Raw genomic sequence first — 12,726 nt, forward strand, 5'->3', positions numbered from 1 at the left:
ACCTATCGTCAAAAGCGCCGCCCTGAAGTTTAAGTTTGTGTTATTTATAATTTGTTTGTGTTTTATCTACAACATTTTATTTTTTTATAACCTTCAATCTTCGATTTTGAAATTGTCACGTTTGCTTAACCTTCCACTTACACTTGTAAAGTAGGCTTTCTCGGCAGCTATTCAAAGTGGTCCATAATGATAGCTGTCACGCTGTCACCTTTAGAAAACACAACCCGAAATTTCGCTCAATAAACGTTTGGACTAGTTCTCAAAACTGAATAATTGCCACCATCCGCCATTTCCAGAGAAATTACATACCTAAAATTATCAGTGGCGGATTTAGGATTTGGTCTGGGGAGGAGCGCATACAATTTTTAAAGTCAATATTTAAAAAACCTTTATTATACGTTTAAAAATAGAAAATTTTGGGCATAATACATAATATATTGAACAAATAACTAAATCTTTATAAATTCATGAAAGAACAAACCAGAAAAAAGGCTAAATGGCGAAGTCGCGAGTTTTCTTTTTGTCGGCGCAAATCTATTTTCCACGAAATTTGTCCAATATAGGTAACCTTATACGATTAGGGCATTGTGCGCAGGTACACCATCTTGCTGAAACCAACAGTTTCCCTTTTGTTTGCTTTTGTGTGCCGTACATCGTTGTATTCGTAGTAAAAAATGCTACTCAATATAGTATCTACTTTTTTTACGGGCCATATAAAAAAATAAAATTGATAATGATTTCTCCGAAATGAAACGTCTCAATGTCTCTTATAAAACTCAATAAGTGACAATGAGAAAATGTTTTTTTTTTGTATCTGCTCAAATAACATCAGACAAGAATAAAAACGAAATCAACAAATTTCTTACCTCAATTATTTGACCATCTTTTATGGTTTCCTCATCTGGGACACAGAGTATAGCTGCACTTCACTCAAAAGTTATCATCTGCAGCTGCCAGAAGAGTATTAGGTATTAATTAATATTTATGTTTAAATTTAATAATTTTTTTTTCACTAAAACGATGTTTTAAGTCAGTTATTAAATGATTAAGAATTGGAATGTATAAGTCTTTTCCAATAGGTGACCGCCTGCGTAACTACCACTGTCTAGGAGTGTCCGGGGGGGGGGGGGGGGCGATCGCCCCTGCGACCCCCCTTTAACTCCGCGCCTGAAAATTATCACATTTTGAAAAATTCGAACGAAATTACTCTTTGAAAATATCTCAATGACAGAACAAAATACGGCCTCTTTGACTGGTACGCACTTGATCGACATGTTAAATTAATAAACAAAAAATTCTGTCCAACGTATCAATATATGTTAATTTAGAGCACGGTCCGAGTATACGGACCGTGAATTTAGAGGACTTCAAGTACTAGTAGTGAAAAAAATAGTATATATACCACGGGAGAGAAGTCTATTATTGCCTTCGCACCTTACACCCCTCAGCGCAAGCGCCTCGAGATGTAATCTTAGTGCTCAGGCAATAATACTGGACTTCTCCACCTTGATATATAATGTACAGTGAGTATAATAACAATTGTGATAAATACTATTTACGGTCTGGACAAAATGGGATTCTGGGTGACGTCATTCGCGTATTTTAATACTGAACGTTTATTGCCTGAAAGTTACGAGGCAACCTACTCTCTTTACTGCTCGCCATGGAAAATACAGACACCAAACAGCGTGGCGCTAGAACAACATAAGAGCAACATTCCATAAAATTGTGGACAATTTAGAAAACAAGTAAAAAAGTTTTCGCCCTAAGGCGAGTAACTTAGCGCATTTTCCATGATTTGATCACCTTCCCAAAATGTCACAAAAATGGACATAATGCGCAGTCTAGTTTTTCTTGGTTCAGGTGCCCAATACGATTATCTTTCCTACGCGTTCGCACCTCCAAATTCAGTATGGTGCTTATGGACCTCGTTATGGACATACAGTACATGCTTGCCAAACGTGACAATGACAGCACAAGGAGATTATGTTTTGTTTTAATACTTCCATTTGACATCAATGCGTGGTTAGAAACAAGGATAGTATTATCGAAGAATGACGTAAACTAGTAAGAGAGGCAAATAGTCTTAGACCATATAGTACATGAACTGCTATTAGCCCTATACTTTCAATACAAAATGGGTGGTCACGGATAGAGGGCACTGTAGTCGTGGGTATGTGAATCTCAGGGTAAACTAAAGTCGTATGAACACCACTCGAATTGCGTAAAGAGTAGCTTTTATGGTAACCGCGTAGTACAGGAAGCTTTAAATACTCTTGATTATCTTCTATACTTCCACAAATAATAGGTTTGCTTTTTTTGGCATATCTAAACGATTAATTAATTGACGTTTGTTAATTTATAGGTTGACAGTTTGAAATCGTGTATAATCGGCCAACTTCGGACAGACTCGTTTACCCTGAAACTCACATACCCAGGCGATGTCATTGACCATATTTTAGTTAGAGTTAGCAGTCCATGTACTATATGGTCTAAGTCCATAAGACCCCATACTGAATCTGGAGGTGCGAACGCGCTATAGAAGCATATCTGTTATTAAAATTTCTCTATAAATAAGAAATTAGACAGTTGCGCATGCGCACGTCTAATGTTTACAATATGCGATATGCTTATCTTTACTAGAGACATAGGTAATGTTTAAAATTTCAAAAAAATCTCTCTATAAATAGGAAAGTTGACATTGCGCCGTTTAATCGTCAAGATTTTGCTTGGCTCAGATGCCAGAACTATACGCTACCGAATGCAAAAAGAACGAACTAAATATCTTGAACTGTATAAGAGTAGTTAAGTCCTCGGACAGACGGACAGAGGAAGTGGCTGCAATAGCGCACCCAACTTCTTTGGAAACGCGCTAAAAATGCCATGTTAGTTCATGAAAAAATGCTCCAAACGATATTAAACTTCAACAGCGTTTAAAAATTCGTATTCAAACCATCCAGCTGCCATATTTGAACAGGTGAAATACACTTGCTAAGACTTAACAACACTTTACCTATTTCTAGGGCTAAGCAATTGAAATGTTAAAATTTTAAGCAACATTGCTAAGTATGTCAGTACAGAAGACCACTTTTAACAATTTGTTGCTCATCTAGCAATTACCTTCACTATTAGTAAGTTGCTAAGGTTATTTAAAGATAAAGTTACAGAATTGGACTGATTAGTTGGTTGTCAATAATTTGTTATTGAATAAAACTTGTAATAGCATAGGGCTAAGGTTATAAGGTACAAAACAATTGATTATTTTTCTTCCCCTTTTCCTTTTCTTCTTCTTTATTTAGAACCACGACTGATTTATTTATCTCTCTCTCTCTCCCTTTCAATATACATATTTTTAAGTTCATTCCACTAATTGTTTTATTTTCTTAGTTTAGGGTGGGGTTAAGTGGTAGAGCAGTTGTAGGATGTCTCACCACAGAACTAAACTTCGCCCCGTTAGATTACGGAACATTAATTTCATTTTTCATTTAATTTTAATTATTTAGTTTATGATCTATTTGAATGTTTATTTCCTTCTGTACTTCCAGTAATCTAATAAATGTCACTTATTATTATTATTATTATTTAAAGTTACACAATTGGACTGATTAGTTGGTTGTCAGTAATTTTTTATTAAATAAAACTTGTAATAGCATTTTCTATACATACAGTTCGCTATAATTGGTAATAACAACAATTTCAATTATTATAAAAGTACATTTATTCTATTTACAGGAATCAAAATAAATCCTTACACCAATTTCAGCATCAAAACAAGCTAACAGATCCCGTGAAAGTATGGTAACTGGTTGAGCAGCAATGTCATTGAAAACATACTTTAGAGACGGGGCATTCAAAGCTGTGTTTGTACATTGCAATTCAATAATAACTTGATAATTAGGAATAACCCCACTCTGCTTCACTTCGATCTTGAAATTAGGATCAAAAGTAAAGCAAATCACAATTAACTCATGCTGAAATAGTGTACAGCATGAACGGGAGGTTTTTGCCTCCATTACAAATTTAGACTCTTGCTCAAAATAGTTCAAATTACGATGCATTCTTTCATAATGCTCTTGTGCTATACTGTACAACAAGTTTTTTTGACATATGAAACATTTATACATACGAAAAGGGCAGGAGCGCTCGTGGTTAACTATGCAAGTGCCCCTGAGTATTTTATCACAGTATTTATGCTTACATGAATCATTTTCTTTGGCTAATAAACATGAGAGTTCATTGTCTTCTGGTACCATTTTGTACTTGAACTGTTCCTTAGAATTATCGTAGCAATAACTGCAAATTGGTGGCAAATTGGCATCTCCGTAAATTGGTAGTCTTAAGTTTTCATGACACAATCCACACTTGAAAAAATTCACAATATCAGATTTTACTAAATTGGTGCTGTCACTGAGTTCTTGTTTTGCTTTTGTTGCGAGAGATATTAATATCGATGTAGCATTTTGTAACACCCCTTTCATTACGTGCAAGTTGATAATTTGCTCGGGTATACGTTGAGATAGATCATCGCTATAACAAACCGCTTTATGCTCCTTTAATGGTTTACAACTCGGTGTAAGACTATCGGGTTTCGAGTACTTTCTCAACTCGACTTGAAAATCCTGTTCCCCAACATCCAATAAAGCAACGGTGTACTTCAAGTCTCCACTTTTCGAGTTGTATACATAATCGACTATACAACGATTTTTGCTGTTTAACACAACAAAAGTGTCTATTGTATCTTCGTCCCTGTTAATTATAAACTCAGCATTTTCTGAAATGAATTTGTCATGTTTTTCGTGAATGTGCTGATGTACCAATGCAAAACTGCCTTTCCATTCGCATTCGGATTTCTTGCGTAATGGGCACTGAATCGGTTTAAAAGTGCACTTGCTTCTGTGCTCGTCTTCTTCGCCAAATTTGTAGGTCAGTGTGCAGCCCTGACTCGCATTTTTACACGGAAAGTACGCGTTTACCAACAGCTTCTCTAACGACACGTTCCGAAATGCCTTCCCTAGGTCTCCGAAGACGCAATTGCTGCATAAATCTCGATTGTCCTGCAAGATGTAAACGGGGGCCATCGACAGGTAATTTTGGCAAATGGCACAAACGAACTTTTTGCAATCGAATGGAATCGTTAACGACATTTTTGTCTTTTTTGATTTTATGATCACACAAAACAATAAAAAAAACTTCCTCTCGGACACGCCACAGAACAGGACCACGTGACTACAACATGAGCAACTTGTTGCTTTATATACAGCGTGGCGCTTCCTCAAAAGAAAGAATGACCTCCACGTTTTGCAGGTGTTTAGGCAACTAAAGTTGCGCACAGGTGGCAACCATGATTTATTCCCCTTTTTGCCATTCGCAAGTTAGTAACAGAAGTATTTCATTGTGTGGCCCCCCACTTTTTTGACTGAAATACACGTTTTGAAGCATCAGGAATTCGAATCAACGATAATCTCGATCGGTCTGTCGGTCCGTCTGTACTCTCATTTCCAACAAATCGAAAGCAAATGGATCGCATTCAGTTTTTCGCTTTTCCAAAAGTAAAGGTAAAATGGGTTGATGGGGGAAAGGGGAACCTGAACCCAGTGTGCAATAGACTGTGCAGTCCGCATTTCCCGGCCGAAGACTATGAAGATGAAATGTAAGTTATTTTGAATAAAGTGTTTAATATTTCGCTAGCATGTTTCTTTCTATATGCAATGTAGGAACTTTTCAGCACATCCATATATAGTACCATTTCGATCCATTTTGCATTTTTTGAACTTGCTCTGTTGTTGCGTTAATAATTAATTTTTTAATCCGTTTTAAACACTCAAATGCGTGCGAAAAAAGGCCTTTAAAACACACGTGCTTTAAAGTTTCTAAGTAATGATACTTCAAGTATGACTTTTGAAACTGTCATCTGGGTGAAATAAAAAATCCTCTTACATCGCTTTCTGTAGATGCAGAACATTTCTAGGGCTTGTACCTATTCTTTGGTTGAAGCTTTCACAAATGCGCGTAATTTAGCGTATGCTTCCAAATCTGTTCCACTTTTTAATCGTAGCATTGTTTGAAGTTTTGAATGAATGCACCAAAAGATAGAAGAAACCTTTTACATTTCCTTCATATACAGGGTGATTCCTATAGTACCTGCCACCGTTTGGGAGCGTGTAGGTGGTGCGTAGGGGAGTATTTTGATATAGGACACTTGGGGCCGGAAATCTAAAATAAGGGTGCCAGAGCCAAATTTACCTTCTGGAATTTCGCGCCTGTAGGTAGGCAACCCAACCGGCCGGCGGTGCACACGGAGCGATCTCAGGCGGCGATGTGTGGCTGACACTTGATCAGAATTTTGTTTAAACCCACGAAATCCCGTCTGCAACGACGCGTATCAAGTGAATAAACACTATGGCAATAGTATAATAATAGTTGGCTAGATGTAGGAAGTGCATTGAGAACAACGGTGGCCACGTTGAACACTTGTAAACGTTATTGCTTTTGACTGTCGTTTTCCGTCCTTCCCTTGTCGCTTCCTCGCGCTAACTCGCTCTGCATCGCTCCGCGCGAAACGTCGGTCGGTTGGGTTGCCTACATACAGGCGTGAAATTCCAGAAGATAAATTTGGTTCTGGCGCCCTTATTTTAGATTTCCGACCCCAAGTGTCCTATATCAAAATACTCCCCTAGGCAACCCCTATACGCTCCCAAACGGTGGCAGGTACTATAGGAATCACCCTGTATACTAGCATTATGGATGCATTTAAGACTTTATTCGTAAGTAACTTCCTATTCATCCATGGAAACACTTTTCATATTCTTTATAATGGGCTTTACTGGATTTGGATTTTACACCTACCAACGTTTGTTTAGATTTTACAACAAGCGATTTAATGGACGGTGTATCATCTTTTTCAACGGAAATCGCTTTATTCACAAAGACGATGATTTTTATAAGCAAACATCAAGTGACATTTCCAATAAAATCGTGAAATTACGAACACCCAGCCCACTTTAGACATGTATTCGAGTATAACGTCAATATTTCATTGTAATACTATGAGATACACGTGTATAATTGGTCTTTAAAGCACTTGCAACGTTAAAGGCACTCCGCTTCGCGTCGTGCCATTATACTCATTGCGCGTGCTTTAAAGACTTGATTATACACTTGTATCCTAATATACTATTTTTCACTACTAGCGTCTGATGACATGATTATTAACCTTTTTTCCACTTGTAAAGTAGGCTTTCTCGGCAATTGTTCAAAGTGGTTAATAATGTGGATATTATTAAATAGTAGTCAATAATGAGAGCTGTTACGCCGCCACTTTTAGAAAACACAATCGGAAATTTCGCTCAATAACATTTCGATAAGTTTTCTAAAATGAATAATTGCCACCATCCGCCATTTCCAGAGAAATTACATACCTAAAATTATTACATTTTGAAAAAATTCGAAGGAAATTACTCGAGATGTAATCGTGGTGCTCAGGCAATAATATACCTGGACTTCTCTATCTTGATATATAATCATATACAGTGGCACCACGCTCAGAAAGTCCCTGACGGCGTGTCCGAAGGCGCTAGAAATTTAGACCGTACATTCTCATTAAAAATTTAAAAACACTTTAAGGGAATTTTTATTTATTTATTATTCCTCTCTATATGCGTCTTGAAAAAGACGAGTTTGTATAAAACTGGAGACGGAAAACATAAAATAAGGCAAATTACAAGAAGTAAAGTGTAAACTAAAATAACGTGAAGCGTCAACTGTCAAAACCAAAGGTGCCGACTTTTGAAAATTCCAGGGGGGGAACAACCGTTTCTACTAAAAACTTGACACAGAGATAATTTATATTTCTGTATTTTAAAAAATGCAAGCATGTAGCAAATTGGGAGCGAGAGAACGTAAATTTACTTACTCTCCTACTTATATGTACATAATAAGTAAATATACCTAACTACGAGCAGTTCAAACTCTCAATTCATCCACAATCGAATAAACCCGTACAAGACAACGAAAATCAGAGGCTTGTACTCTACCTTTTTGTTGTTTTTCCTTATTAAAGTATATGAAATTTCTAGTGGTGGCATTGTCCCCCCTAAATTGTTCCAACCTCTGGTCAAAACGGAATATTTTATAATTATGGCGCGGAATGTATCGCGTCGTTTTACAGACTCTATATTGGCCAACCTGAATTTTTTCAAATTAGTTCGTATATTTTCCGCGGCTTTTCTGAGCATGGGTGGCACTGTACTATTTATGATCTGGACAAAATGGGATTCTGGGTGACGTCATTCGCGCATTTTAATACTTAACGTTTATTGGCTGAAAGTTACGAGGCAACCTACTCCCTTTACTAACCTTGGTCACTGGCCCTAAAATTAAACGCATTAGGCCTACTAAACTCTTACCACCTAAATTCACAACTGTTTAAACTTTTTAATTGTAAGGATAGGTATTTTTTTGGTTTAAGTTTAACCGATTAGACGCGTTGTGACTTTTAAAGTGACGTCTGACTTGCAATTTGTATTTGCTCGCCATGGACAATACAGATACCAAACAATGCGGCGCTAGAACAACATAGGAGCCACATTCCATAATTGTGGACAATTTAGAAAACAAGTAAAAAAGTTTTCGCCCTAAGGCGAGTAACTTTAGCGCATTTTCCATGCATTGATCAGTAATTCCCAAAAGGTCACAAAAATGGCCATAATAATGCCCATGCGCAGTCTAATTGTTACGATTTTTCTTGGTTCAGGTGCCCAATACGATTATCTTTCCTAGAAGCATCTGTTATTAAAATTTCTCTATAAATAAGAAATTTGACAGTTGCACATAAGTATCTAATGTTTACAATATGCGATATGCTTATCTTTACTAGACATCTGTTTAAAATTTCAAAAAAATCTCTCTATAAATAGGAAAGTTGACATTGCGCAGTTTAATTGTCAAGATTTTCCTTGGCTCAGATGCCAGAGCTATACGCTACCAAATGCAAAAAAAACGAACTAAATATCTTGAACTGTAGAAGTAGTTAAGTCCTCCGACAGACGGACAGAGGAAGTGGCTGCAATAGCGCACCCAACTTCTTTGGAAAATGCGCTAAAAATGCCATGTTAGTTCATGAAAAAATTAATCCAAACGATATTAAAAAAACTAGATGAGTTATGAGAACAATTGAATCTACAACAGCGTTTAAAAATTGCTAAGTGTGTCAGTACAGAATACCACTTTTAACAAATTTTGCTCATCTAGCAATTACCTACACTATTAGCAAGTTGCTAAGGCTATTTAAAGTTACAGAATTGGACTGATTAGTTGGTTGTCAGTAATTTGTTATTGAATAAAACTTGGAATTGCATTTTCTATACCTACATAACATTTCGCTTTCAATCTATAACTTGGGTAATAACAACAATTTCAATTATTATAAAAGTACATTTATTCTATTTACAGGAATCAAAATAAATCCTTACACCAATTTCAGTGGTAAAACAAGCAAGCAGATCCCATGAATTTATGTTAACAGATTGACCAGCTGTCTCATTGAAAACATACTTTAGAGATGGGGCATTCAAATCTTTGTTTGTACATTGCAGTTCAATAATAACTTTATAATTAGGAATAACCCCACTCTGCTTCACTTCGATTTTGAAATGAGGATCAAAAGTAAAGAAAATCACAATTAACTCATGCTGAAATAGTGTACAGCACGAAACCGAAGTTCTTGCCTGCATTACAAATTCATACTCTTGCTCAAAACAGTTCGCATCAGGATGCATTGTTTCATAATGCTCTTGCGCTATGCTGTACAACAAGTTTTTTTGACATGTGAAACATTTATACATACGAAAAGGGCAGGAGCGCTCGTGGTTAACTATGCAAGTGCCCCTGACTATTTTCGTACAGTAATTATGCTTACAGCAGTAATTTTCTTTTGCTAATAAACATGAGAGTTCATTGTCTTCTGGTACCATTTTGTACTTGAACTGTTCCTTAGAATTATCGTAGCAATAACTGCAAATTGGTGACGAATTGGCATCTTCGAAAATCGGTAGTTTTAAGTTTTCACGACACAGTCTGCACTTGAAGAAATTCACAATATCAGATTTTACTAAATTTGTGCTGTTACCGAGATCTTGTTGTGCTTTGAGAGTTATTGATATTGACGTAGCATTATTCAATGCCGGTTTCATTTTGTCTATGTTGATTTCTTCGGAGACACGTTGAGGTAGGTCGCCGATATAACAAACCGCTTTATGCTCCTTTAATAGTTTAAGACTATTAGGTTCGGAGTGGTTTCTCAACTCGACTTGAAAATTCTGTTCCCCAACGTCCAATAAGGCAATGGTGTACTTCAAGACACCACCACTTGAGTTGTATACGTAGTCGACAGTAAAAAAATGTTTGCTGTTTAACACAACAAAAGTGTCCATCGTATCTTCGTTCACGTTAATTATAAAGGCGGCATTTTCCGAAATTAATTTGGCATGTTTTTCACTAATGTGCTCACGCACCGCTCCAAACCTTCCGTTCCATTCGCATTCTGATCTCTTGCGTATTGGACACTCGATCGGTTTAAAAGTGCACTTGCTTGTGTGATCGTCCTCTTCGCCAAATTTGTAGGTCAGCGTGCAGCCCTGACTCGCATTTTTACACGGAAAGTACGCGTTAACCAGCAGCCTCTCTAACGACACGTTCCGAAATGCCTTCTCTAGGTCTCCGAAGACGCAATTGCTGCATAAATCTCGATTGTCCTGCAGGAGGTAAACGGGGGCCGTCGACAGGTAATTTTGGCAAATGGCACAAACGAACTTTTTGCAATCGAATGGAATCGTTGACGACATTTTTCACGTCTTTCTTGGTTTTATAGTCTATAGATGATATTCTTATTCATTGATGATATCACAGGATGAAAACAACCAAACAACTTCCTTTCGGACCACCCGACCACGTGACTAATTACTATAACAATAAACAAATGAGCAACAAGTTGCTTTATATACAGCGTGGCACTTCATCAAAAAGAAAGATCTCCACGTTTTGCAGGTGTTTAGGCAACTAAAGATACACAGGTGGCAACCGTGATTTTTCCCCTTTTTACCACCCGATTGGAACCAAATTTGGTGCACATATTCTTAGGCATAAAAGGACAGAATTGCACGTGCACAGGTGTGTGGGTGGTATCTGTGCTAACAACAGAATTTTTTTTCAAATTTGCATAAATGATATAGGTACGGCACGACGATAAAAATATGTAAAAATAGAGGAAATCGTTCGAGCCCCCCTCCCCCTCCCCCCAGCGGGACCATCGTTTTCGCGTCTTGTGGTGTCGGTACTGCGAAATCCGTAGCCGTTAGGGGGTCCGCACTTTCGGACCGAACGCGCGAACGCCCCGGAAGGTATCGAGTTTTAAAATTTGTGGAGGGCGGAGGAAAAGAGATACAAAAAACTTACGATTAGCCTGCCCCTCGTGGGATACGCGGAAGATACGAGGCGGAGTGCTTACGAATTTTTTGAGTAGAAATGCTATTTCAAGTACTGTTGCGACATGTACCAATTGTTTCATAAAACTATCACTTCTAGGAGAAGGAAGGGGAGGGAGGCAAAATTGTACTCGAGCATCGTCCACAATGAATGCGAGAGATGTGAACTAAAGAATGTAAAAGATTCAGGCAGATTCATACCAATCGCTAGCATCTGCGTTTGTGTATAAGCGTAGATGCTTCAATAGAAAGGAAATACTCATTCAACTTTCACACTCAACCTTTCAAAAACGAATCTTAAACACCCCCAAAGCATTCCACCCCCAAACCACTCTCCGGATTGACCTGCAGTTGTTTAGTCGCCTCTTACGACACGCAGTGCCCTCTGCGGTAGGGTTATTCTTTCCCGACCCTACACGGGATCTATTGCGAGCGGGAAGCTAAATAGAAAGACAAAATATTTTTTTCTAACTTGAAGAACGACTTTTTAAAGCAGAGAAGGATGAGATGAGTTTCAATTTCAACTGCCAATAAAAGGTGGTGAACAGCAATAGTTCGTTGGTCGACTGGCATCCGCGTCCTCATGCGTGGAGGGAGAATTAAACGTTGCGCTCTCATTGGTTGGAATTTCCGAGGCAGTGTCGTAGAAATCAAATTTCAACCACGGGTCGGCCAACCGCGCTTCGAAAAGTGTTTATAAAACGCAAGAGGACTCAACCACAGGTTCAAGTTCCACCCGAGATTGGTCAACCACGGGTTCAACCGAACTGTTATCGTATTTATAAACGTTTATAAATACAATGCTGTTATAAAACCGAGCCTTAACATTTTCTTGCATTACCTTTTTGATAGCGGAAACCAATATTCGCAACAATTGGACCCATTCAATCAGTCTTTAGAACTTGCAAAAGGGACTGAAACGAAAAACGTTCTAAAATACAAACGTAACCTGCCTATAATATCTACACAAATATTCATTTGATATAATTAATCTTTGCACCATTGACATAAACGCCTATCTACATTCAACCATTCGTAGATGGTTCTGATCGCTGCTCGTGCCTCGTGTGAAACCATCAACATCGCTAACGGGTTTCTTACATTGCCTTATGTTTTGGACTTGTTACGTATACGAATTACTAAAATAACCTCAGCTCTCTTACTGCTGCGACTGGTAAAATTGGACCACCATTATGTCTATCTTGAGTTCAAAATAACGAATAAGATTAAGTTGCTTACTTTTTCT

The 12,726-nt window shown here is 37.7% G+C and overlaps 2 protein-coding genes across 2 annotated transcripts; both read right to left on the reverse strand.

The window, feature by feature from the left end:
• Positions 1-3,605: 3,605 nt before the first annotated feature.
• LOC116178251 lies at positions 3,606-5,243 on the reverse strand. Its single transcript, XM_031497703.1, has one exon. It carries the CDS (start codon positions 5,142-5,144, stop codon positions 3,723-3,725), a length of 1,422 nt encoding a protein of 473 aa, XP_031353563.1. The 5' UTR covers positions 5,145-5,243; the 3' UTR covers positions 3,606-3,722.
• Positions 5,244-9,418: 4,175 nt separating this feature from the next.
• LOC116178252 lies at positions 9,419-11,885 on the reverse strand. Its single transcript, XM_031497704.1, has one exon. The coding sequence runs from the start codon at positions 10,839-10,841 to the stop codon at positions 9,441-9,443; it is 1,401 nt and encodes a 466-aa protein (XP_031353564.1). The 5' UTR covers positions 10,842-11,885; the 3' UTR covers positions 9,419-9,440.
• Between the last annotated feature and the right edge of the window lie 841 nt (positions 11,886-12,726).

Source organism: Photinus pyralis, unplaced genomic scaffold, assembly GCF_008802855.1.
Source record: "Photinus pyralis isolate 1611_PpyrPB1 unplaced genomic scaffold, Ppyr1.3 Ppyr1.4_LG8, whole genome shotgun sequence".
In the NCBI taxonomy this organism is placed as follows: Eukaryota; Metazoa; Arthropoda; class Insecta; order Coleoptera; family Lampyridae; genus Photinus; species Photinus pyralis.